The sequence below is a fragment of the Equus quagga genome, chromosome 8, assembly GCF_021613505.1.
Source record: "Equus quagga isolate Etosha38 chromosome 8, UCLA_HA_Equagga_1.0, whole genome shotgun sequence".
Classification (NCBI taxonomy): domain Eukaryota; kingdom Metazoa; phylum Chordata; class Mammalia; order Perissodactyla; family Equidae; genus Equus; species Equus quagga.
Genome location: NC_060274.1, coordinates 1,771,673 through 1,799,472, shown reverse-complemented (window position 1 = coordinate 1,799,472; position 27,800 = coordinate 1,771,673). Strand labels below are relative to the sequence as shown.

Sequence of the window (27,800 nt, the reverse complement as noted above, 5' to 3'; positions counted from 1 at the left end):
TTGGAGGAGAGTGCTGGGTGCCTGGGCCTTCCTGTGACCGCAGACCGAGGACACGTGCAGGCCGCCTGCCCTGGCCCTGAGCAGCCTCTGGTCTTAGTAGCCTTATCATTTCTTGTCTTTGTAAGTTTTGCATTTGATTTGGAAAAAACATAGAGGCCCCAGTTTTGCCTTTTTTGAAATCCTCCTCCCACTTGGGAGAAAATATTTGTTCCTCCCTGACCATTAACATCAGCTCTGTTTTTTATCCAGGAGATGGCCTTTATGCTTAAGATGTTCCATGGTTTTATGGGACCCCATCGGTGGAAACATCTTTCTATTTTCTTCAGGGTTCATAATTTTTGTTTTATTGCACATATTAAAATCAGTGCCAAAAGATAATTATCTTTTGATTCTGCTTTAAATCATGGTAAATTGCGTTCCCTAGGGAAAAATAAAACCATTTATATTTTCTTTCTTTATTTCTAAGTTTTAAAATATTATGTCCCTCATTTTCCTTTTTCTTCCATTTTTCAAGCATACGATTGCAAAAACTTCAAGATGCCAACTAGATTCTGAAGTTATAAAGTTTTGGTTATTTGGAGAGGGTAAAGTATTAAATCAAATAGCTTTTTTAAGGTGTGAACTCTAAAAGTGTATTATTTAAAAATGTTAATGAATCTATCTAAAAATGTGCATAACCGAATTGATCCAATTTTCCTAATTGTGAAATAGGGTTTTAATTTCAGTCATATTTAATTCTTAGATCTCAGTACCCAAACGTAGTTAAATGATCAAGGTGCAACATTTCGACATAAGTATTGAAAATTATCAATGAAAGCAAGCAAATTTTATCCAAGCTGGTTGAAAATGCACACCAGTTGTATGTACATATGGCCTTGGTGCTCTCACCATGTAATAGGGTGTTTGACCTTATTCTCTCAATATACATGAGATTTAATTCCCCACTGAATTAATGAGGTCTGATACTAAATGATGTCTTTCGTAGAAGCGTGGCTACAGTAGAAAAACCTAGTGTGCATCAGCAAAGTGCTCTGTGTTTTAATGCATAATATAATCGAATGCTTCTTGTCTCATAGTTTAAGTATGTGTTTCAAAATCCCTAAGTGGCTGAGCTGGGGGTTTAGCCCAGACCTGTGCTTCCAAATTTCCTACGGCTGCTTTGCGGGTCAGGCAGAGACATCCAATTACAAAGTCAGTGGTCTCGCCATGCAATGACTTTGGTCCCATTCTCTCCAAGGCGTCTCTGTTGTTGACAGTGGCCTAGGAGGCTTGGCTGTCAAATGCACCTGTTGTGAGCTCTTGATCTGGTGCTAGCATTTCTCGCCTCGCCAGGCCTGTGCTCTGGGGAGAGGGATGGCTTCAGAAGTGATGTGATGAGAAATAACACTGGGCAGAACATTTTTCAAGCATGTGGAAGGGCTGCAGGTCTGAGAACCAGGAACGCAGCAGTGTTTCCTCTCTGGACTCCGAAACAGAGCCGTGCCCTCCTCCTCATTTACGTGGGAAGAAACGCACCTGACTGGGGAGGTGACAGGAGAGAGACGGATGCATCTTGTGCCCAGAAGGGGCTTTAGGCTATCAAGCCCATACACCGCGAGTGGGAACTCAGTGAGCTGAGCTGTTTTAAGTATGACCATCCCTTCTTCCGAGTGGCTGTGAATCTAGTTGAAGCCTTTTTTCTCAGGGGAATTATGATTGCTGCCACTTAGCAACTCCCCTGGCAAGTTTGGAGGGTGGAAGGGCGCTGGGGCTGATTTGGGTCCCACACAGGTCGCTGTGTGATCCTGATCAAGTCATTTTACTTCTCTGAGCTTCACTATCTCATCTTTAAAATGGTGGTGATGAGAATGATCTTGCAGGAATCAGATCATGTCTGTGAAAGCCCAGGTCAGCCAGTTGGGTCTGTCCATGTCCAGTCAACAAACAGGAATGGAACTAAGTTCCAGGTGTTCACATCAGAGATCCGTCCTGGACTTTGCGAATAGCAAGAGAACATTCTTGAGAATTTCGTATGCGTGTATGTGTGTGCGTGTGTCCATGTGCATGTTCATTATAAAAGTTACTAATTACCCGTTTGGGAGAATTCAAGCGCTAGCAATTGTAATGATAGGATAAATAACCCAAATGCATACAGGAAAGATTTGCCTGTCTTAGTGAATTCGTGGGGTTGTCTTGAATACTGAGTCGATTTGAAGCATGAACTGAAGGAATTGGCTTTTCAGAGCTAGGAAGAGAACCTTAGGAGAATGGCTATCACTACGATTCTGTTTCTGCGGCCTTCCCATCACATTGAAGACTAAATCAGAATTGATACGGCTCATAAACAATGGGAGGTCTTTTGGGAATGACTCTCACAGTTGAACTAGAGTTAGAATTCCTGCCTTCCCCAGTAAGGTGAGCACAAGGAGCCTTCTGCCAGTGGCTACCTCATCTCAATGTGTCGTGTCTTGTCTTGTAAAAATGGCCACTCTCCCACTAGCTGTGGGCAATTAACAATTTATGTTAGGTGAGTAGTAAAGAATTTTACCAGCCCCGAAATATTTTTACCAGCCCATCTTCCTTCCAAATGGGACAAAGTTCATAAAACTGATGAAATAGACACCCTCATAAGTGGCTGATTGATGCCTGACTCTTGGCTAAGCATGATGCATTAACAGTTACAATGAACTGAATGACCATGCAGCGAGTTAGAAAAATGTTAATCCATTTGCTAAGGAATTTGATTTATGCCCTGGAAATGATGCGGTAGGTGTATTTGTGCAAGTGTCTATATACAACCAAACATGTATGAGCTGATTATTTTTATCTAAAAAAAAACCTTTGTGTTCTTACCAGATGCAACGTTTTTCCTCACCGCTGTTTATCTTTGTGTTTCTCTTCCTTCTCCTAAATCTGCCTGTGTCCTACATTTGTGTCTCAGATGAATTCTGGTACGGAAGTGTTTCTCTGTGTTTCTGTCTGAAAATTGCATTAGTGTCTAAAGCCAGAATCATCAGGTTATTGTGTTTCAGATGAAAAAGCAGACCAAGAAGTCATGTTAAAAGATCCTATTTGGTTTTATGTTTAATAAACTATCTGCATCAAAGTACAGAATATTTAAGTAACATTAAGCTTCTGTGTACTCACAAATAGACTTGAAGATAATATTTTCTTGGACTACTTAGATAAGTGGAGAAGTAAAGAATTATTATTTTGTACCTATTGCCTTGCCCCAGACAATATGGTCTTACCGTAGCTCTAAAAAGGGGCCTGATTTTCATGCAATACTCATTTTAGGCCTAGGAGGAAACATTATTGTCCCTTTTTACATATGAAAAAAAAGCAAAAATTCACCTAAGCAGCAAATCCAGAGGGTTGGCTTTAATGCTTCAGTTTACTTTCTGAAATCATTAGGGCATCGGTTTCTAAATTACACACCAGGGTTTATCAGGCAGGGTAGGTACAGCTACACGTGTTGAAAGAAATGCGCCCGACATTCAGTGTCTCAACCAGTCAGAAGTTTACTGTTTTGCTCAGGTGACCATCCCTGTTCTCTGTGTGGTCATGTAGGGAACCCTGTACTCTGTGTCCCTGGCTCTCTGTCCCCCAGGCATCCTTTCCGTGGATGTTGGTTTCAGGAGGAGAAAGAACATAGGGAGGGGTGAACCCTCTCTCCTGCAAGCCCCTGGCTGGAACTGGACTGGCCACCTTCTCCCACTTCCACTGGAGACCTGAGTCCCATGGCCACATGACAGATGGGAAGCTGGGGTCGGGTCTCAGGGGCCCCCACTGTGATTCTCTCACCTGGCTTTGCATGAATGGCTGGAGATCCGCAGCATCGGGGGCTGACTGAGCCTGGATATAGTCTTTAGGGAAAGAGCAAAGAAGATTATAACTTAGCCACGTGGATTAGGTCTTGTGTTTAAGTCCTGGTGGTCAGTTGTTTGTTTTTCATTTTGCAAAGTTCATAGGCTTATACACACGCATGCATTTAGACACACATGTATATGTGTATATATGTATGAGGGTGTCTTCATTATATATGTATGTATATATTTTCTTTTTCTTTTTTTTTGGAGGAAGATTAGCCCTTGGCTAACATCTGCCACCAGTTCTCCTCTTTTTTTGCTGAGGAAGACTGGCCCTGAGCTAACATCTCTGCCCATCCTCCTCTACTTTATATGTGGGACGCCTGCCACAGCTTGGCTTGACAAATAGTGTGTAGGTCCACACCAGGGATCCGAACCGGTGAACCCCGGATGGCAGAAGCAGAACGTGTCAACTTAACTGCTGCACTACTGGGCTGGTCCCTAATTTTTCTTTTTGCTTAAAATTGTTGTGTGCTTGCATCCCATCTCCCCAACCCAGTGCACACTCCTTAAAAAGTCAGAATGTGCCTTTATTCATTGGTTTCTATGCATTCCACAGGCACTGGCAGGTGCCTATTAAAACACTGCAGATAGCTTGCCTCACCTCACCTATAATCCATATTAAATTCATCTGTTCCTTGTTCTGCCCTGGATTGGAATATTGGAATCTCTGCTGTGGGTTCTCTGAAGCTGCATTTTAAGCAGCCTATTCAGTGATTTTTTTTTTTTTACATTAAATTTCAGTACCAGTCAAACATGTGGTAACTATTATCCGCAAGGTTTTGGACGTATTTTAATTTTTTCTTATACATTTGCATAAAAACAAAACACTAAATGTCTTCAGGGCGATTGACTATTAGGTTAAGGCCACCAAAATATGAGCCGTCCTTAAGGTCACCCTTTCCTTCACATCCTACATCCAGTCTTTCACGCCTTCCCGTGAGTTCTACATTCGGATGTGTCCGGACGCAGCCACTCTCAACCACGTGCACAGAAACCACTCTTGTTGAATCTCTAGGAGCGTTCCTCTAGGTGGATCGCCACACCGGATTCCGAAGGTGTCCGTGCCTCCCCACGTGTTTCTACTTCAGTCCTTTCTCCATTCTACAGCTTTCTCAAAATTGATCCTTTAGAAACACGAGCCAGTCCTCTGTTCAGAACTCTCTGGTGGCGTCCCATGTCACTTCCTAAAGCTCAAGTCCTTTCCATGACCTATGGTGGCCTCAAGGTCTGGCCACCCCTCTTGCTTCCTCTTAGCTCGTCTTCTCCTGCCCTCCTGGTGCCTTGGCATCCACCCATGCTCCATGCTCTGTTTTCTTTAAGCTGCTCTACACCATAAATTCACCCATTTGAAGGGTACAATTCAGAAGTTTTTACTGTGGTCACAGAGTTCTGCAACTGTCACAGCAATCTAATTTTGGAACATTTTCATCAGTCCACAAAACCTTGTATCTGTTAACGATCATTCACTATTGACCATCGCCGAGCTCTAAGTACCTACCAATCTAATTCTGTCTCATTTACTCATTCTGTGCATTTCATATGGGTGGAATCATGCAACATGCGGTCTTCTGTGACTGCTTCTTCCACTCAGCGTGTTTACAAGCATTGTCCACGTTGTACTGTGCATCAGTACTCCATTCCTCTTTATGCCCGAATAATATTCCACCATATGGATATACCACGTTTTCCATATTCATTCATCATCGACGGACACATGGATTGTTTCCACTTGTTGGCTGTATGAATGATGGTGCTCTGAACATTTGTGTTCAAGTTTTTGTGTGGACATATATTTTCTCTTCTCTTGGGTACATACCCAGGAGTAGAATGGCTGGGTTACATGGTAACTGTGTGTTTAACGTCTCTAGGAACTGCTAAAGTGGATGTGCCAATTCCATCCACATCAGCAGTGCATGAGGGTGCTAATTTCTCCACATCCTCTCCAACACTTGTTATTTTTCATTTTTTTGATTACAGCCATCCTATTAGGTGTGAAGTGGTGTCTCGTGGTGGTTTTGATTTGCATTGCCTTAACGATTAGTGACGTTGACCGTCTTTTCATGTGTTGAGGGGCCATTTGTTTCTCTTCCTTGGAGAAATCTGCATTTTTAAGATGTGGTTATTTTTGATCTTAATATTGAGGTTTAGGCTTCTTTATGCATTCTAGATGCAAATCCTTTATCAGATATATGTTTTGTGACTATTTCATCCCATTCTGTGAGTCATCTTTTCACTTTCTTGATGGTGTCCTTTGAATCACAGAGGTTTTTCATTTTGACGAAGTCCAGCTTACCTATTTTTCTTCTGTTGCTTGTGCTTTTGGTTCTGTATCTGAGACACAGTTTCCCAAACAAGGTTGCCCTTTGTCAGCCAGAGATTCTAGAGATATTTCTATTGAAAAGTTCCTTTACAGCAGGAATGATTTTCTAGTCAATAAAGAGAGGTCATACTCATGAAAGCCATTTGGGTAATTTCTCATCTACCTTTGATGTAAGTTTCTATTTTGTTTGTTTCTTTTTTTTTTTTTTTCTGTGAAGATGATTGGCCCTGAGCTAAGCTCTGTGCCCATCTTCCTCTACTTTATATGTGGGACACCTGCCACAGCATGCCTTAATAAGCAGCGTGTAGGTCCGTGCCCAGCAAACCCTGGACAGCCGAAGGGAGCATGTGAACTTAACTGCTGTGCCGCTAGGCTGGCCCCAGAGTGCTGAAATATTTTATCTAAAGCCATTGCTTCGGTTTTTGAAATAAGAATGCGTTACAACCAAACTGCTTATGAGGTGCCATTATGGGTTGAAGCAGATGTTAAAAAATTACTTAACAGATTTTTCTTTGCTTCATGGCTTGTCTCTGTGTTTAAAAACTAATGCCTTCTATTTGCTCTTTGTGCCTTTTTACAATTTGTAAAGCCACACTGGCCATCTAGTAGATGCTTAATAAAATCCTGAATGATTTTGAGTGTCTTTGTAACATTTTTATATATAACGTAAAGGGAAGATTTAGAGTTTTGAGCAAATAAAATGACAGAGAGGAACCAGAATGATTTAAAGGTCTTGATTAAGCAAAAGACCAGTTGTTTGGGAGGAAAAGAATGGCCACACTCAAAGACTAAGTTGGAGGAGAGAGTGTGTTAGAATTTGATATCTTCTTTTCAGATGTGAAATAATATTTTATTTTCTTTATTCCTTGTATATTTAGTATACTTCATTTTTTAAAGCAGTTTTAGATTTACAGAAAACTTGTGCAGAAAGCACAGAGAATTCCCACATACCCCTCACCACCGCCACCCCTGTCAGTTTCTCCTGTAATTAACATCTGGCATTAATGTGGTATGTTTGTCCTACTCGATGGACTGATACTGATACATTATTGCTAACTAATGTCCATAATTTACATTAGAGTTCATTCTTTGTGTTGTACATTCTATGGGTTTTGACAAATGCATGATTTTCTGTATCTACCATTATAGCATATTGTAGAATATTTTCTCTGCCCTAAAATCTTCTGGGCTCTGCCTCGTCATCCCTTCTTCCCTTCGACCCCTGGCAACCAAGATCTTTCTACTTCACAGTTTTGCCTTATCTAGAATGTCATATAGTTGGAATCATACAGTATGTAGCCTTCAAACTGGCTCCTTTCACTTAGTGAAATGCATTTAAGCTTCCTGCATGTCTTTTCATGACTTAGTAGCTCATTTTTTTTTTTAGCACTGAATAATATTCCTTTATCTGGATGGACCACCATTTATTTATTCATTCACCTACTGATGGACATCTTGGTTGTTTCCAATTTTTGACGATTATCAATAAAGATAGAAATATTTGTGTGCAGGTTTCTGTGTGAGCATAAGTTTTCAACTCCTTTGGTTAAAGACCAATGAACATGATTGTGGTTGGTATGGCAAGACTGTGTTTAGCTTTGTAAGAAACTGTCAAACTGTTTTCCAAAGTGGCTGTGCCATTTGGCATTCCCACCAGCACTGAGTGAGAGTTTCTGTTGCTCCATATCCTCACCAGCATTTGGTGCTGTGAGGTTTTTGGCTTTTAGCCATTCTACTAATAGGTGTGTAGTGGTATCTCATTATTGCTTTACTTTGCAATCCCTTATAACACATTATATTGAGTATCTTTTTTTTGAGGAAGATTAGCCCTGAGCTAACATCCACTGCCAATCCTCCTCTTTTTGCTGAGGAAGACTGGCCCTGAGCTAACCTCCATGCCCATCTTCCTCTACTTTATATGTGGGACGCCTGCCACAACGTGGCTTGCTAAACAGTGCGTAGGTCTGCACCCGGGATCCAAACCAGCAAACTCCGGGCCACCAAAGTGGAACATGTGAACTTAACCACTAAGCCACCAGGCCGGGTACTTTTGTATCTTTTTAATAAGCTTATTTGACATTTGTATATCTTCTTTGGGGAAGTGTCTGTTCAGATCTTTTGCCCTTTGTTTTCACTGGGTTGTTTTCTTGTTCCTGAGTTTTAAGTGTTCTTTGTACACTTTGGCCATAAGTCTTTTATCCGATATGTGTTTTGTAAATATTTTCTCCCTGTCTGTGTCTTGTCTTTTCATTCTCTGAACAGCGCCTTTCACGGAATAGACATTTTCAGTTTTGATGAAGTCCAATTGATCAATTATTTCTTTCTTGGATCATGCCTTTGGTCTTGTATCTAAAAAGTCGTCACCAAACCAAAGTCATCTAGATTTTCTCGTATGCATTTAACATTTAGGTCTAGGATCCATTTTGAGTTAACTTTTGTGAAGGGTGTAACGTCTGGATTTATTGTTTTGGATGTAGTTGTCCAAGATCGTGTGTTGAAAACATTTTTATTCCATTGACTTGCCTTTGCTCCTTTGTCCAACACCCGTTAACTATACTTCTGTGGGTCCATTTCTAGGCTCTGAAATAATGTTAAGACTTAAAAATGTTCAGAAATTGGCTTTGACATGAGGCGATGACTGGGCACAGAATTAATGGCGACTAGAAATAAGGTGCGGGGTGAGGAGACCTGCCGACTTGGAATGTCCAGGCTCAGAGCTCGGGTTTGCTCCAGGTGCATCTCAGCATTCTGCTTACATCCCTTGGGCAAGTCGTCCCGGTGGTGGCCAAGCGTGTAAGGACAGGAGGCAGAGTTGACCTCTGACTGCCAAGCCCGGGTTCCGGCCTCCCTGACTTCTGTGGAGGTCCCTGTCCCGTTGTCCTCTCGCTCCAGACAGCCCAGGATGCTCTCACTTCAGAAATGACAGCAAGGCGCTGGGCATAATGGATGTGTGAAGGCGCGAGCGGCCGAAGCAAGGACGAAACGTTGCCTTATTAGGTGAATTCGCACCAGACTTGCTGTTTCTTGCGGCGCTGGTGATCTGTAAAAGCTAAATATTTACAATCTGTTCTATTTGAACACTTCTGCCAAAGTGTGTCTGGAGGTTTCCTCCCCCTGTCAGGAGGGGCTGCAGGTCAGCATCAGCTCTCAGGTCCAGCGGGATGGAGCTGTGGTGGGACCCTTGCGGGGCTGGCAGGTGGGTGGGGGCCCAGGCTGGCCTTTCTGGAGGGTCTGCACTGCTCGCTCACAGGGTGGACTGTCACAGGGATGGGCTCGCCATGGAGCTGCTGGTTCTCACGGCTGCACATTTAAAAACAGTCATTCTGAGACTGAAAAATTACAGTAGATACCAGGTTATGAAATGAGCATGAAATATGCGTGCTTGATATGTCTTTAATCATAACCTTCCCCTCCTCAGTTTTTTCCTTGTAAGCCTTGTCCAGCGTATCCATGAACAATCCTGCTGGGAGACATAAATCCGTGTGTATCAGTGCAGTGTGGTGCACGCAGAGCCTCCTCCAAGCAGGACGCGGGATTCCACCGACAGCCAGAAAGAGGAGCATCTGGATGCAGGAAAACGCCCCCTCCGATTCTCCCACGAGGAGGATGGAGAACCCCATCGGAAGGGCGGGTGTCTTCGTGAAGGAAGGCAGAGCCAAGCCCAGGGTCTGGCCGGACGGAGGAAAGCAAAACACAGCAGAATCCTTTGAACCAGCTGTAAACATCCGAAAAGTAAACTCCGCCGACCAGCGTGAACCCATCGCAGCAGCGGAAGGAGGCCATCCAGGCCGTTGGGACTGGCTCATTCGGGACACGGCTTGGCCGGCTGCACTGTCCCTCTGTAATCTTCCAGAGGTTTACTGACCCCTCTAATTAAGAGGGCTCTCCCTGTGGTCACGCCCTCTGCGAGGTCATGGCTCTTGTCTCAGGGTCACCCTGGAGCACTCGGATCTTGCTGGCTTCAGGGCTCCCACACCGCCCGGTGCAGAGCCAGTGGACCGACGTCTGTGGCAGCTGGTCCTCAGGTGCAGAGCCTGTGTGTGTGACGTCAGCAGTGGCCCCTGGAGCCTGGTGCTGTGTCCCTGGCGTGGGTCTCTCTCTGTGTGGGCCGATGGGGCAATGAGTCCAAACTCAGGCTGTGGTGAGGACTGGGCTGGGTGTATGGCCCAGGCCTGCACATCACAGGCATTACATAGCTTTGCTGTTTTTAGGAAAGTCTGCTATGTGCAAAATTAGAACAAAGGAGTATATAGTGCAAGGTTCTAACCCTCAAATAATTGAAGTTTATGGTCTAAATCAGTAGTTCTCAAACTTTTGAGTGCAAGGATTCCTTTATGGTCTTAAAACTCATTGAGGACCCGAAGGGCTTTTCTTAACATGGCTAAAGTTTTCAATATTTATGATGAATATTAAAACTGAGAGCACCTAGCATTGCTCATCAAGCCACGCTGTGCGGGAGTCCCACATACAAAATAGAGGAAGATTGGCACAGATGTTAGCTCAGCGACAATCTTCCTCAAGCAAAAAGAGGAAGAGTGGCAACAGATGTTAGCTCAGGGCCAATCTTCCTCACCAAAAAAAAAAAAAAAAGAGAGAGAGACAAACTGAGAAATCTTTAATACCCCAGGACACATGATGTCAGGCATCACCACAAGTCACTTGTGGGAGTGAAAAGGCACAGAGCATATGACTATTTTATAGAAATGGTTCTGGCCGCATGGATCTCCTGAGGGGCCTCAGGGGCCCAGGATCCGGGGGCCACATTTGGAGAACCACTGGCCTGAGGTAGGGACGAGACATGCACATGCCACAAGCAAAGGGAGAAGCCCTTCTCTGCACAGTCACCTTGGATGGCTGAGAAATAAACAGTTGGACTCAGCGCCATGGAAGTTCGAAGATGACGCGAATCCCTCACCAGTGGCAGGAATTAGGAAGCGTTCACGGAGGACGTGGGACAGAAGCAAAATGAAGGGCTTTTGCACGCGGGCCTCACCCACCCGAGACCCATCTTTGGCTCAAACATAGACAACAACTTTCATCCCTCATTAGAACACTTGGCTCGTCAGCCCTAAACATCCACAGTCACATTATTTAGAGTTTTCTCCAAAAGCAAGTATGGGAACATACTTTGCATATGGAGCATGAAGGACCTTTCCTGAAGGTTTTCCTGGAAGAAAGAACCGCTGGAAGACAAAGTCAAACCACTGTGTCTTTGGGGACCCTCCTGGTTGTGAAGTGGCCATTTGCCCATTGAAATCCGCCCACGTTTCAAAAAGAGAAATCTTAGAGCCGACGTTCAGTCAGGACACCTTATAACATCTAAAAACCTCTCTGCTTCCCATCTCTTTAAGAGTTTCCTGCCACTTAAACTTCACAACATTTGGGGTTTATCCCTCTTGCCCCAATTATAGGTAATGGTTCTGGTTTCAATCGTGATGGTTATTTTGGAGAATATCAGAATTTATCACCACGGCCAGTCTAAGGCGAAAATACTATAAGGATGTGTCCGGGCTTTCCTAGGATCCTCCCTGGTTGCTGGTAGGTGAAAGGTATCTTTATCCTACAACTGGACCCGTCCCGCTGTCCAGCCGTTCCCAGCAGCCTTTCACTGAATTCCGTCTCATTTTCACACACGTTATTGTGGCAAGATTCATTTACTCTCAGATCTGGTTTGGATCCGAGGCTCACTTTAGCAATGGGCCATTGATGGAAGGCTGTGAAGACCGTGGATGCAATGACACAGCAATGCATCGGATAAGGAACTGGTCGTGGCCGCGTCCTGTGAGCTGGGCCCAGGACTGGAGGTCGGCTCCCCAGAGACCATGGGTGGTCACAGCTGATCCCCACTGAATCAGTCTGTTTCAACGGTGGGCTTCTGAGAAAATGGAAGTAGCATCGACTCTCTCATTTGAAGACTTGGCTTGTGTCCTGCGTCTGCCATCACTTGTTGCATGACCTTGGGAAAGTCACTTAACTTTCCCACCCGGCGTCCACAGGAATGAAACGTGAGTGATTATTTGCATGGGCCTCTGGGACTAAGTGAGGGAAATAGGGATGTGGTGGCCGGTAGCTGTGTACCACCTCTGAGAGAGCCTGGGAGAATCTCTGTGTGCCTCATATCTGTATCTGTAAAATGGGGTGATAATGGGAACTTTTGAGCTGAGGATCTGTGAGTATCTACGAGCTCATGAGGACAATAGTACCTGGAACATACTACCCCTTCAGTAGTTGTCGGCAATTATAACTGAATGAGATCACGAATGAGAAGTGTTTAGATGCTGAAAAATGCTATAGAAATGTAGTTTTCTTTGCTTTAAATTCTGTAGAATTAGGAGACCCACGTAGATGATCGCTGGGTCCTTTCCGCTACACTTTTTTCTAGTCTGTCCTTCTCTGAATAATCCCTGGCAGATACAGCCCCAGCATCCCCTTCATGCCCTTTCCTGCAGAGGAGACAAGCTTGGCTCAGGGCTAAACTCGCAGAGCTGCTTCCAGAAGCCCAGGGACAAAAGGGCCCCACAGTGGTGTTTTCCAAGAAGAGAGAATTCTGCCCCAGGATTGAGTTACGTCTCACAACACCAAGTGGCTTAACCCCAAAGAGCTGCTTTCTAATATCATGTCATGCCTTTCTTTCAGCTAAAGCCCCCATTATAATGAACTGGATGTGGGTAGTGGTGCTTTAGGGCCTGTTTTTCAAGGGTTTGGGGTGTCGTTTCTTCCTGGTTATGAAGGTTAAAGATCTTTAAGTAGAGATCCTCTCATCCTAAACAAAAATGCGCTTCTGCAGGATTGCCATCTCTGACGCACACCTTCTCTACTGACTGGTGATCTGGTTCTTATATCACTTATCCTGTACCGTGGGAGAAAGGGGTGAATGAGCCCTGGGCACCCCTGGTGTGACAGGATTTGTGTGTGTCTTGCTTTATAACTCTCACAGTGATGAAACAGGTGGGGGCTGTTTTGCTCATCTTGCAGAAGGGGCCAGAGTTGGAAGGGTCAACCCAAGAAGACATGGTGAGTGAGAATTGGAAACTGGTTTGCATTATTTCCAGGCCATGACGTGTCCGGTACTCTGGGTTGACCAGTGTGGCATAGGGAAGTGGTTCCCAAACATCTGTCATTTGTGTCAAAATACTGCTTTTGTTTTTTCTTTTTCTCATCTCATTTTTTTTAAAACCCACTCTTCTTTCCTTTATCCACATGCAAGAAAAAAACTGTTTTGGAGAAACTTGGCCGCCTCTGCCTATTGGCTTGAGCAGACACAATATATTTTAAAATAGGATGCTAGTATCAGTTTCATTTGTCATTAGCTGTGTTAGATAAAACCACTGGTCTTAACGTGGGACTTTTCTGGAAAATGGAAAATATTCGGATTCTTTTTGTAAGGCATCCAAATACAAAATCAGACTTTTCTTAATTTCCTTGTAATAGAATCAGCCTCCTAATTCTACAGAATTGAGTGGGGAAAAAAGTAACATTTCTATGCATATTTTCAGCACGCGGTACCTTTGCACCTCACTAACCACTAAAGGTTCTTCGCACGGAGAAAAGAGAGGATGCAGTCACTGTCCTCCAGGGAACAGGCGAGGGGTGCTGTCCTCAACGTTGATGAAGGTTTCTGGAGGGTCCATAGGCAGCTGCCAGGGGGTCTCTGTTGGGTGGAGTTTCTGGTGAGACTTGCTGAGGCCGATGCAGTGATGGCAGAGGGCTGGGGTAGCCCTGTTGGGGCTCTCAGTGCCCAAGGCCCTGGGGTTTGGGGAAGCGACTGCAGATGGGAGAGAGGGCGGAGATCTTGGAAGCACTCTGGAGAATTAGGGTCAATGTGGAGGCAAAGGAAAGAGTGGAATAGAGGATAACTTAGAATCAGGTTTTTGAGAGGGATGTTTGTGCAGTTGTCATGGATGGAAAAATTTGAAAAGATTAACTCTGAACTTGGGTGATCCCTTTGCAGATATTGGGGATGATACAGAAGGGAAGATACCGAGAGAAGTTAGGATGGGAAGGGATTGGGGATCATCCACCCTCAAGGGGCTCCGAGATCCTCTGGAGAGCGTTCGTCTCTGTTGTGGCTTAAGGCGCCATGTTCTCCTTCTCTATCAGGGGCCTGAGACTCATGTTTCAGATTGGAAATGACTTCTAGGTCTCTCTGCGGCTAGTTAAGTCTGGGTCTGTTGCTATGTGGAATAAATATGGGAAGAAATAAATCACAGTGGACACCCGTGGTCCCTATTTTCTTTCCAAAGAAACTGGTTCTATGAATTGCATCCAAATCGTTATTTTTGGGAAATACGAGTTTGCCTGTGAGCTCCCCATATCACGTATTCACCATTTTGTGAGTGTTCCTCAAGGGGCTGGCGCTCAGTGTTCAACGGCAGCAGGAGGCAGGGACACCGTGGTGAAGACGTGGCTTTATTTGCCCCCGGTGTGAGTGTGAATTCCCACTCAGTTGTTCCTAGCTCTTGAGTGAGATAGACAACTTTTTGGAGCCTCACTGGGAAAACACACAAGGGTGCCATGTACACCTCGTTCTGTAGTTACCAGGATTGAAGGAGAGTTTGCAGAAAGCTGAGTTCCAGGCCTGTAAGGCCCGTAAATATTAGAGCAATACTCCTGGATTAAAAAGCTCATCTTAGAAATCTTCCTTTGGAATTACATTATACAGCCCATCGTAAATATGTCCCACTTCTGGCCAAAGCCTTAGTATTGGGAATCCTGGTTTGGTCTTTTCCCAAAAGTGGACATGTGGATAATCATATTCCACTAAAACTACAAATTTCAAGGTCTCTCCCTCCCCCATCTGCCACTTCTAGAAAATTAAATTCTAAGAGGGCACTACTTTTTATTTTATTTTATTTTTGCCTTCTTTGATGATCTAAGTGTTCTTTAATTAAAAAACAAACCACAAAAAAATCCCATGACTGATGAAGACAACATGAGTAGAAGTTAAGTAATCAGTTCTAAGGAAAAAATGAAAACCCATATGTTGAAATCTGGGACAGATGAAAATATATGTTTGGTTTCATCGTTATCTGGGAACTTGTTAGAAATGCAAATTATTGCCAAGACTTTGGGGCCAAGATGGCTCAGGTCAAATCCTATCTCTGGCCCTTATTACCTAATGGCCTAGACTGGGAAAATGATTCACCTGCTCTGATCCAATCCTTGCATTTGTAAATTTATGACAAGGATTTCACCTCACAGAATCCATGTGCAATTAAATTAACACATGAGAAGCATGTAGTCGTATATATCCACTAAATGTTATCAATTATCCAACTCCAGCCTCTTAGTGTGCATGAAACACATACACTTTTTATAAGTGGGATCCTACTGGACGAATGTTTATTATTTTATCCCTGAAGTATTTTTATGTGTGATGCCCTTTTTAAATCTCAAAATACCTCAGAGACCTCCCTTATATGTAGCAATTAAACTTTTAGTGTCCACCAGATAAGACAATATATAATCTCAAAAAGTAATTATGTATCCAGTATGAAAGAAAATAGTTTACACTTTATGAATCCCAATAGCGTTTATATACATTTTAAAGCAAGGAGAACAGAGGTTCGAGGCTCGTGTCTTTGACTCGGTTTACTGACAAGGTTAACATACACATGCACTCGAGTGCCTCCAGAGGTCAATCTGGGGATCTCCCGACCCACTGAAGAACATGATCTACGTCTTTAACTCATTTCTCATGCATCTGCTGATCTTGGCTGGGCTTGGCTGGGAGGCTCTAAGTTGGCTGTGGGTCTGGGGCTGCTCCATTTGTCTCTCATCCTCCTCGCATGAGTGAGAAACTGGAGACTGTTCTTGTAGCAAAAGCAGAGGTGCAGGAAAGCAGGTCCAAAGCCACATGCATCTGTGGAGCCCCAGCTTGCCTCATGCCAGCAGATGTCCCATGAGCCATGTAGGTCATAGCTTTGAGCCCAAAGTCACAGAAGAAGGAAGGCACCCTACAATGTAGGGAGAGCTGCAAAAACCATGGTGATGCGGAGAGAGGAAAGGTTGGGCCAACAATGTCATCTATTCATTTCTGGAAATAAGTATGTAATTATCCTGAACGGGAGAATCCGAAGGGGGCGCAGGGTGCTGCTGGGCCCTGCAGAGTGCGAGCATCGGTTCAGGAAATAATGCACTTCCGAGCCTTCCAGGTTGCGGTTGCAGAGGTAATTGGGACTTGGCAGGGGCCATCGAAGGTAAACAAACTCCAGTCCACGCACGTCAGAGCGGAGCAACAGGCCTGCGAAAATCTGGGCGTCAGGCCAGCCAATAGTCACAAGATTCCTGGCCAGCAGAGGAAATTTAAGCAGGATGCTGAGATTTACACCCAGGAAGCTGGGAGGAGAGCGAGGGAGACAGATGGACTCACGGCATAGTTTGTCTAACAGATTCACCTGGACGTGGAAACTGCTTCCGCGTTAGAGGTTCTTCGGGAGCGGATTTGCTCTGACGTTAATCGGAGACCTTTGGACACAGGACCTAAGAGGATTCGACACATTCTGGTTGTCTTAGTGATAATTCCTGATGAAAACCGTCTTTAGCCAATCAAGTCAGGACTTGATTGCCATCAACGCCTTGATGGCAGGCTCGAGGGCGTTATTCGGAACGAAGCAGATCTTTTATGTGTCTAGAAGCAAACTGGGCTTGTAGATACGTGCTGGTCCTTACAGCAAGTTTCTTGGTGAGAATTCTTTGTTTAGCAGAGTATGTAGATGATGGAACACCAAGTCCTGTTGGGAAAAAAAAGAAAGAAAAGACTAACCCTTCGTGAAGCACTGTCTCCTGGGAGTGGACCACGGACTTGCATATATATTTTTGTCTATCATTAAATTTGAGGTATGATCCATCGCAAGGCAAAACAAAAAAGAAGGAAAATGTTGCCAATTAAGACGTGGCCAATGTTTTCTCATCTCTTAGAATTCCTATTTTATTCATACTAAAAATCCTTTCTAAGACTCATTTGCATATCAGTTGTGTATTGGGCATCTTATCTACAGTGAGACGAGCGTTGATAGTGGGTATGCCCTGTAACTCACATTCCATCAAGACAGAGGATGTCTCCACCCCTTGAGCAAGTTCCCACAGGCCCTTTCCCAGTCAACGCCTTCTCAAAGGCAACTCCTTTTTCAATTTCCATCACTCTATTGCTTTTACCAGGGCTAGAGTTTCATATAAATGGAATAAACCACTCTATACCCCTTTCTGTACTTTTTGCTCATTATAATGGTTTTGAGATTCATCCTTGTTGGCTGTATGTATAACTCATTTATTCTCTGTAATTATATGCATAATTGTGTGTTTATGCATATACCACAATTCGTGCATTTTCCAGTTAATGGACATTTTAGTTGCTTCCATGTTGGGCTGTTATAGATACTGTACTCTCTGAACTAGTCCTTCTGTGGACACACTCTTTAATTACTCTTGGGGAAATATCTAAGAGAATTCCAGAGCCAGCCCTGGTGGCCTAGGGGTTAAAGTTTGGCTTTCTCACTGCTTTGGCAGCCTGGGTTCGTTTCCCGGTCACGGAACCACACCACGCATCTGTCAGTTGCCATGCTGTGGTGGTGGCTCACATAGAAAAACTAGAAGTACTTACAACTCAGATATACAACCATGCACTGGGGCTTTGGGGAGAAAAAAAGGAAACAAAGGAGAAGTTTGGCAATAGATGTTAGCTCAGGGCGAATCTTTTCCTGCAAAAAAAAAGATAGAGAAGATTTCTAGACGGGTCCTACCATTTTATGCTCCTGTGTGGAATGCATAAGGGCCCTAGCTGTTGCACAACCTTGCCAGCATTTGGCGTTGCTGGTGTTTTTAACTGGGACCACTCCAACAGGCAGGCTCCTTGTGGTTTTAACTTACATTTTCCTGATGACTAATGATGCCAAGCAGTTTTCTCAAGTGCTTATCGTTCAATCATACATCTTTCATTTTGAAGTGTCTGTTTAAATCTTCACTCAATTTAAATTGGATTATTTTTCTTTTTTGTTGATATGTAGGAAGTACTTATAGAAACTGAATCTTTGTCAGATAAGTGTAGGAGGGGCATTTTCTCCTGTCTGTGGTTTGCCTTTTCACTTTCTTCATGGTGTCTTTTGGTGAGTATGAGTTTTAAAATTTAGTAGAGTTCAGTTTACCGAATTTTTCTTTTGTGGTTGGTGTCTTCTGTGTCTGCCCTAAAAAATCTTTGTGTAAACCAAAGTCACAAAGATCGTCTCCCATATTTTCTTCAGAGGTTTCATATTTTTAGTTTTTATGTTTAGATCTCTAATTCATCTCAAATAAACGTGTGTGGTGTGAGTTAGGCTTTATTTCTTTATTAGCCTATAGACACCCCATCATCCTAGAATCACTGAAAAGACTTTCTCTTCTTATCAAATCGCTCTGGTGCCTTGTTAAATATCAATTGAAGACAAATTTTTGTATCTATTTATGAACTCTTTATTTTTTCCCATTAATCTGTTTAACTATGCTTACTCCAATAACATATAATCTAGATAAGTAGCTTTATAATAACTTTTCAAACAAGGTAATATTAGTCCTCCAACCTTGTTCTTTTGGAAGGTTGCTTTGGATGTTTTAGGTCTTGCCTTTCCACATGCATTTTAGAACCAAAATCTCAATTTTTAAAAAAGAGCTTTATTAAGATTTTGTAGCAATTTTGTTGAACCCACAGATCAATCTGAGGAGAATTAACATTATAACATGACTGAGTCTTCTAATCCATTAAGGTGGTGTATCTCTCTCCATTTATATAGATTTCCTTTAATTTTTCTCAACAATGCTTTTTAGTTTTCAGTCTTGCACATTTTTTCATGAATTTGTTCTTAAGTGTTTTGTGTTTTGATGTTATTGCAAATGCCATTTAAAAATGTTTATCTAGGGGTTGGCCTGGTTGGCGTAGTGATTAAGTTCACACACTCTGTTTCAGTGGCCTGGGGTTTGCAGGTTCAGACCCTGGGTGCAGACCTATGCACCTCGCATTGAGCCATGCTGTGGCAGTGTCCCACATACGAAATAGAGGAAGATTGGCACAGATGTGAGCTCAGGGACCATCTTCCTCACACACTTACACACAAAAAATGTTTATCTCCCAGTTGTTCATTGCTCGTACGTAGAAATACAGGTGATTTTTGTGTATTGACTTTCTATCTTGAGACCTTGCTATATTCACTTATTAATTTTAGCTGTGTTTTCCTTCGTAGATGCTTTAGATTCTTTTTACATACACAACCCTAGCATGTGTGATTTAAGACAGTTTTACATTTTTCTTTCCAATCTTTATGCCATTCATTTTCTTATCTTTTTTCATCGCTTAAGATCTGCAGTACAGTGATAAATACAAGTGGTGAGATTATTTCCAGTCTGAGAGAGGAGGTATTTAGTCTTTTATCGTTGAGTATGATGTTAGCTATAGGTTTTTTAAAATATGATTTTTAGAAGATGAAGAAGGTTTTCTTCTAATCCCAGTTTTCTGAGAGCTTTGCCATTTAGTTCATGAAGCGGTTCACCTTAATAAAAATGAACCTAAATTTTCTTTGCCTCAAAACTGATAGTTTTACTGTAACTGAAAACATTTGCATTTAGGTTACTATATTATTACAGTGTCTAAAAGAATTACTGAGTATTATTTCTAGTATTTTAAATAGCCCCTTCAATTTTGCAAGACATTTTATCCTTCTTTCTAAATACTGGCGTATGTTATTCTGTTAGCCTCTCCTGATCATCTCGTGAGCCAGTTAGACAGCTGTGACTTCATTTGACAAGTGCTTCCCATCGTGTACGTGACTCTTCTGAAGCTCTGGGCCTGGTCCAGCTGAACTAATCAGGCTCAGAGGGTGGGGAAGGCATAGACACAGCTGCTTGGAACTAGAAAAGCTGAACTAGAGCCAGCTATGGAAGAAGGCACATGCAGCCATTGTAATTATGTTAAAGAGTTAACATCCTTCCCTAAGGGCTCAAGTACCAGCAGGGGCATCAGTTAATCTGTGGCAGGAGCAGAAACATCCAGATGGCTGTAAAGTCAGTGGCTTGGGCCAGAATGGATTTAATACCCTGAACGGAAGGCCATTCTTTTGAAATAACTTTGAAATGTTGAGATTTGGCGGCATGATACATTTATTTATATATAGTGTTGAAAAGTTGAGAAGATACATCTATTACCAGACATTAAAAATGCAGAACTTGTAGCCAAGATCTGATGATCCATTTCAATTCTTGTCAACTACTTGGGGCTTTTAAAGATATTTTTACCTGGTGGGCCAGGTGATTAGGACCATGGAACAAGAGCATGAATCCACGACTTATAGAAAAATGTAGTATTTCCGCGTTCTGATGCTGATTATGTGATGTTTGAAAAAAATCTACAGGTATGATATCGAATGTATCTGAAGTTTTCTTTTGAGTTATGACTCTCGTCTGTCTTTATAGGAACTTTTGCTCTTTATGGCTCTGTGCCTAATATGTCATGTAAAACTTCCACTTGGTATTAGTATAGTATAGGTATTGGTATAGAAGTGTGTCACCTGTATAGGGTATTCACTGAGTCACACAGTGAGCCTGGGAGGCGGGGATGAGGACCGAATCTGTGAGCTTAGATTTTTGCTGAAGTTCATCAGACCAGTAATTCAGTGACTGAGAGAACCAGGCAGAGCCTCACTCCTGGTCCTGGACTTGAACTTCCCCTGTGACATGACACCAGCTCAGAAAAGCCGTCCCGTCTCTGAGAACTGCACGGGGGGCTCTCCCATTCCCTTCCTCATTCTGCAGGTACAGGAACCTCATTTGTTCCAAAGGCTTGCTTTTCTTCTTGCACCTCAAAGTATATTCAAGCCTGTTTTATTAGAAAAAAATCTTTATCCAACCCAGTCATCAATTCTAAATAACATCTCCACTTTTCTTTTTCCCATGGCGTGTCTCTCCAGTGGGGACTCTCTCTGGGCGTCTCCTCTTGGATAGATTCAGAGGCTTCTTTTGACACATCTTGCGCTCCTTGGGCCTTCGATGCCGCCATATTGAAATTCCTTCTATTCACTTTTTTCTTTTTCAGTTCTCCTTCCTTCAAACAATAGCTCCTCAGCATTTAGTATGAGAGAAACTCACATCTTTAAAGCCCTTCTGGATAGGAAAGAAAAGTGAAATATTTTTGTCTCCTATATTAAAATGGACATTGCACTTTGAATTTTGTAAGCATTAATTATTTCATTTTCTTGCCGAATTAAATCCAGAATCCCAAACTTTATTTTTCTCCATTGATGGTCATTCTTTTGGAGTGGATTCAAACCTAACTTTTAGTAGTGCCATTATTTCAGAATGTCAGCTCTCTTCCCCTCTGTGACCCTGACGGATCCAGCCCATCACAGCCCTTTCCGCCTCCATGTCCTGCTTTTGGGTCCTCAGCAGTCTTGATGTCAACTTTGCCACATTCCTTTCAATAGTCTCTCCTTCCTCCTCTGCTTCCTTATTTTCACCACCATCGCTCTCCGTTTTTATTTCACTAAAAATTCCCCGGTTCCCGTCCCTTTGCTAATGCCCGATGAGGTCTCATTGACATCTTTCTAAAATGTCATTGAGACTTGTCCTCTTGGGTTCCTTCTGAAGCTACGTTCACACGTGTCTCAATGATTAGAAGCTTCTGGTATGGTAGTGAAATATGACTTCTTGTGTTGTTTTGTCCCCCGTTTATCTCCTTTCATAGGTGTGATGTACGTCCTTTATAGAACCAGGGACATTTATTCCAGAGAGAACCACACACGAGGGATTTCTTCCCTTTGCTCACCTCGTGGCCTGGAGCAGAAACGGGTGGTCACTTGTTTCGGGAGCTGGGCTGTCTTACTTAGGAGGGTGTCTTTCAAATGTGTAACTCCTGCTCTGTTGAGCCTCTGTTCCCAAAGTCCATCGTGAGTTTGTCTAAAGAAGATCTTCTTCCTTCATTTTGGCCCTTACTAAAAGAAAACAGAATTGCATCATTTCTCCAATGAGCTTGAATTCTCCGCATGGAGCCAGCTTCATCAAATAAAATTGCCATAGTTAAGAATTCGAATCAGCCAAGATGTTTATACAAACAAACAGGAAATTTCTTCCGACTTGGCTAGAATATCTTCTAATTTTATGACATTCCTGGCAAATTTTAAGAGATTGTTGACTTAATCAATCCTATTTTGCTTATAATGAGCCCTCAAATATGACTTAAAATCCTCAAAAGGGACATTTCAAGTAGTTTCCAGAACCATTTCTGTAGATACAGTATGTCCTTGGATAGAGCATGAAAAGTATTTTGTGCCCAGATAATCACACCATAAATTCTGTTCACTCATGAAATTTCTGAAAAAGGGCCAAGTGAGCATTGAAGAGAGCGATGCGTTTTGCAGGACTGCCTGCTGGAAGAGCAGCCCTCAACATCAGCTGATCCTCCCAGCATGTAATTCCATTTAGTAATGCGCTGACTGCTTTGAGGGTTTCTCCAGAGTGACAGCCCGTTGCCTCTGAAAACACTTAGCACAGCGCCTGTCTTCTCTCGTTCCTTCCAACGATTTGAAGTCACTTATTGGGCCATTCAGAAAGAACTATGAATCACTGTCATTTTTATTTCCTGCCAGTTTCCAAGGTATGGCTGGAGGGAAAGCATCTTTAAGATATCCATCGAGGGGCCCGTCCCCTGGAGTAGTGGTTAAGTTCGCGCACTCCATTTCAGCGGCCCAGGTTCACAGGTTCGGATCCTGGGCGTGGACCTACACTACTTGTCAGCCATGCTGTGCGGTGACCCACATCCAAAGTGGAGGAAGATTGGCAATAGATCTGAGCTCAGGGCTGACCTTCCTCAACAACAAGAGCAACAAAAGATATCTGTTGAATGCAAGGGTTTTATTTATGAATCTGCCTACGTGCTGAGCAAAATCTAGAGTATACAAAACAGTGCAGAACTTACAGGAAGCAATCAAAATGAAATTTTAAAGGAATTGGGTGAGGATGTTATAAGAAAGGCCGTGGCTGTTGATTACTTTTGTGTGTTAGAGGTGAACTGTGCATTTAGAAATCACCCACATGGATGATCTTGCCAGCAACTAGAACAGTGCCTCACTCAGAGAAGATCTGCAACCAATATCTGTTGGGTACACCAATCAATAGATTATTAATTACCATTGCTGAAAACCAAGTGCCCAGTCTTAAGGTTGCACCGTTTTAGAATCAGAACTTTACTACTTAAGGTTCTTAATTTACGGATCCCCCAAAATCTGATTCTGTGTAATTAAAGCAACAGGGAGTAACTGGAAATGCATGGAGGCCTCGCAGAGCAGAGGGCAGCTCAGACAGCTCAGGGTCCTGGCGTGGGCTCCTGTGGTCCAGACACTCACAGAGAACCCAACGCCAGTCTCCTCAGGGTTCACATCCAGGGAGAGAGAAAGCATCGGGAGATAATGGCTGGGTGCACTGCCTGCTTCTCTGCAGCCTGAGCAGAGAGTGCAGAGGCGGTTTCCATAACAGGAGCCAGAGCACCTGCTGTTAGGAACGGGAATGTGGGTGGTGTGCCCAACAGCCAATATCTTCCTTCCTCTCTCATTCGTGGAAACGATTTAGCACCTATTGTGAGACTTGAATGATCCATGGACTCTGAGATCATCCTACAAAATGTCGACCTGGAAAGACAGAACGATTTAGCTTCACTCTTCCTCATCCATTGTTCCAGCAGGCTGAGGTCAGCCCAGGAGCCCACGGTAGGGAAGTCGTTGTTAGTCCTTTCTGAGTAGGAATATGGGAGAATCGAAAAGGTAACACTCGTTTCTATGCTTTCCCAGTACATAGGCAGAAGTTATATGCTTAAAAAACTCAAACAGCAGCATTTGGCAATATAGTCAGTAGATGGACTAATCAAAAAATTTCACATATGATGGCCCTCATATTGTAAATGGAGTTATTACAGAAGCTGGAATATCGGTGATTTCCTAACTGTTAGTGTCATGCCTACTATTTACTATCTCAAGAAATTTATTGAGTGCCTATTATATCCTAGGAATTTTTTTAGCACTGGAAAAATAATGAAAATGATATCTAACATTCAGGAAACATGGTCTATATGCTCCCTTCTGCATATATAACTTTCAGTTCTTCTGACATCACCTGAGTCAGGCACTGTCAGCCCCAAGTGCCACACTGCCTGCCTCCAGCTATGGCAGCGTTGACACAGAAGCACACTATTTCTCAGCTTTGTGGTGTTTTCCATCTGCTTGATGTCACGTTTATGGTCCTAAAATCACTATAGTCTCTAGTTAATCAGTTACAAAGCAGGCCTTTCCCTTCCTCACCTGTCTGGTTGCAACCAGAATCCTCACTCTACCCACAAGTTTCTTACACGTTGAGCTTAATTGTGACCTGGATGCCAAGTGAGGGGAGAGCTCTCTGTGCAGGAGCCACTGGCCAGGTCCCAGGCGTAGACCCAGAGGGCAGCCTGGTGAGGCTCTCGTGCCCGGGTGAGTCTCTAACTCTGGAGGGGCTTGGTTCTCACTGGGCCCCCCACGCAAAGACAGATTCCACAGGCACTAAACCGACAGCAGCTCAGCCATGAGGTTTGTGCCTGAATTAATTGATTGTCAGCACACCTCGTTTTGTGCCACCTAAGTGTTGTTGAAAGTTGGATGAACATTTAATTAAAAGGAAAATAGACGGAAGAGCAAACCTTTTCTTTATTGACACGAATCACACTTTTAACGAACTCTTGTCTTCATTTCTTTTTGATTTTTCAGCTCAGTTTGGAGTTTCTTTTAAATTTGTGTATTTTTGGTAGTTAACCATCAGTTGTGTTCTGTGGCTCATTGGCAAAGGAACCTGCAGGGTGTGTGTGCACACAACAGTGCAGGCTCCTGTATGCAACCAGATATAGTCACCAACAGAAGATAACTTATGTAATCTGTATATTAAATATATGTTATACTATACCTATTGTTTATAGAGAGAGAGGTAGAGAGAGGATTTTGGTGTGAGCGATCTTCCTCTAAAAATCAGGTTCTGTAAATTTGCATTTTTTTACTCTGGAACTTTCGCAGGTGGTCCACAGCTATCTATCCCTTTATGTACAAGGATGAACGGATTTGCTAAATTTGTTGGTGAGATTTCTTAGTGGAAGGTAGGGCTGATCTAAGTGGAAGCATAGTTCCTTCTTTCGTATTGATCACTATCGATCATATAGTTCTCTTCCATGGTGAGGAGTCCAGTCCACGATAACCTTTATCTAAAGGATCTTGGGCATTTGGAGTATATGTTATCATAAGTGTGTATTTCAAAGTTCTCTCCTTGGTTAGGGTGACAATTTGGGAAAGTATCCCCATGTCCCGCTGTGATTTTATATTGAGAACGGGCTTCTTTCGGTCTGAATAGAATGGCATTCTACTGGAGCATTCCTTCTTCTGCCACAAATAAGTCAGTGATGTCCTTTTATTCCTAAAATGCCTGCTGATATGTCCCCCCGGGTGTGTCCAGTTAAGAGAGGGTGTGTGTGTGTCTGTCTAAATACACACGCATTCTAAGGCATTGCCAGTATAACTATTTGGAGCAGATGAATACAAGTTGGGTCCTGTCTGAACATAAAGGAGAAACTGAGTTTGTTAACATAAAAAGAGATAAGCCTTGATACATTGCAATGTCTGGTACTGGAATTTGTTAAGCGACTATTTTATTTTTACGTACACGAGTTTCAGACCTTATGTAGCACAAGGCCTGGCACACAGAACTAAAGAGAACACCTATTCTTCTTCACTGATTTCCAGTAATCTAGCCTCTTTCAGAAATACTGCAGCTGAGATTTCAGCCGAGCGGGGTTGATCGCATGTCAGACCCTGAGAAGCTTTTCTGCTGAGACTCAGCCTGAGTCAGACCTTGGGGAGGTTAAGGCTGGGAGCGTGGATGCTCTTCCACGTCCGCTCCTGGAGGGTGCGCACGATGATGGACAGCATGCTGGGAAAGAGGCAGGAGAGCCGACAGGGCTTATTAGACCAGGTGTCTGTCCGGGCACCTGGCTGCCGCATGACGGGGAATCCACAGGGCATCAGATCTACTTGTGGACCGTGTGTCCACAAGGACCGCACGCTCTCACCGTTGACAGAGAAGTGGCAGCAGGAACCTTGGACCCACTGAGAAAAAGACATCCATGCTCCTGATCCCTTCTTCTCTCCTTTTGCCGTTTTGCCAGCTCCTGCCCCTTTCTCTTCCCGGGCCTCTGCGCCTTTTCCCTCACCGCTCTCCGCGGGCTCCGTGGTGACGAGTTATGGGCTGTGTGCTCACCAATGTCTCCTTCTCACTCCAGTGTCCTCGTGTGATCAGGAGCAGCAGTCGGCCCTGGAAGAGGCCAGGCAGCCCAAGAATGACAACGTGGTGATCCCCGAGTGCGCCCACGGCGGGCTCTACAAGCCGGTGCAGTGTCACCCCTCCACGGGCTACTGCTGGTGCGTCCTCGTGGACACCGGACGCCCCATCCCGGGCACGTCCACCAGGTAAAGCCGTTCTCGGGGGGCGGGAAACTGGGCAAAGCAAAGCCCCCGGTTTCCACCAGCGTGGTGGGACCGCGCAGACCCAGCCCCACTCTCTGTGCAGGGTTGTTGCAGAGATGAATATCTTTGGTCACCAGAAAGTAGAGGAAATGGATTCTCTGATGGTGACCAGTTGCTGACTGTGGGATCCACAGCATGAGAGCCGTGAAGACTGGCATTTTGAGGCCATATTTGCCCCTATCATTCTTCATGCAGGCGGGATTGTGGAAGATGGCTCTGGCACCCGGGGCCATGGCTCACACTCAGAGCGTGCCAAGTATCGGCTGCAGCTTCCTTTTGTTCCTGGGGTTGGCCGAGCAGCCACACATTCCACAGCTGAAAGAACGGATTGCCCTAAATGGCTTTGTATAATATAAAAATATTTGTGTCCTGAAATGACCACTTAAAGGAAAAGACAATGTGCTAAAGGCAAGAGGAGCAGAAGTTCCTCCAGGGTCTGAGATACAGCACAGCTTACTCATGTCTGGTGTGAGTTTGAGCAAAGCAAATCATTTCACAAAAGCACCTGCAGAATCCATGCTGTTTGTTCATGGAAACGGTGTAAACGGGAGGGAAGATGTTTTGGCAGCTCTCTGTTATATGAATTGACCTTTGATTTTTCATAGATTTATATAAAAATAGCTTACAAGTAGATGAAAATATCTCTCAAGTGTTTAGCCACTGATTTCATCTCCAGCATCTGGCCTTGAGCATTTTGACCTTTCCTCAATGATTTCCTCCGGTTTTTCAAGTGTGACTGTGAGTGTGGCATTCAGAGGAGGAGATATGGCAATGTGGCTCCCAGAAGCTGGAAGGACAGGAACCAGCTCCTAAGTGCTTCATCAAGATAGAGTCCAAACATACTTGGTCCACCGTGGGGGGTCATTCAATGGAACCAGTCTCCTTGGGAGCCCTTCTCTTGGAAATCACAAGAACACAATGGGATTAAAGCTGGTCCTTCATGGCCACACATCCCCTGCTGTGGCCACACTGCACAGGTGTGTGCCTTCTGCACCGTGTTCATGGGTGCAGCCAACACAGAGCAGTCACCAGCCTCCCAGCCCCCCAGCTCCCAGCGAGGGTATCTGAGCAACTGAGGTTTGG

At 43.8% G+C, this 27,800-nt stretch overlaps 1 protein-coding gene across 3 annotated transcripts in view; it reads left to right on the top strand.

The window, feature by feature from the left end:
• SMOC2 (SPARC related modular calcium binding 2) overlaps nucleotides 1-27,800 on the top strand; it is a 170,348-nt gene that overhangs the window by 90,047 nt on the left and 52,501 nt on the right. For all 3 annotated transcript variants that reach the window (XM_046670363.1, XM_046670362.1, XM_046670361.1), the window contains exon 8: nucleotides 26,474-26,660. In XM_046670363.1, coding sequence (XP_046526319.1) covers nucleotides 26,474-26,660 — 187 coding nt within the window. The remainder of the gene's footprint in view (nucleotides 1-26,473; nucleotides 26,661-27,800) is intronic.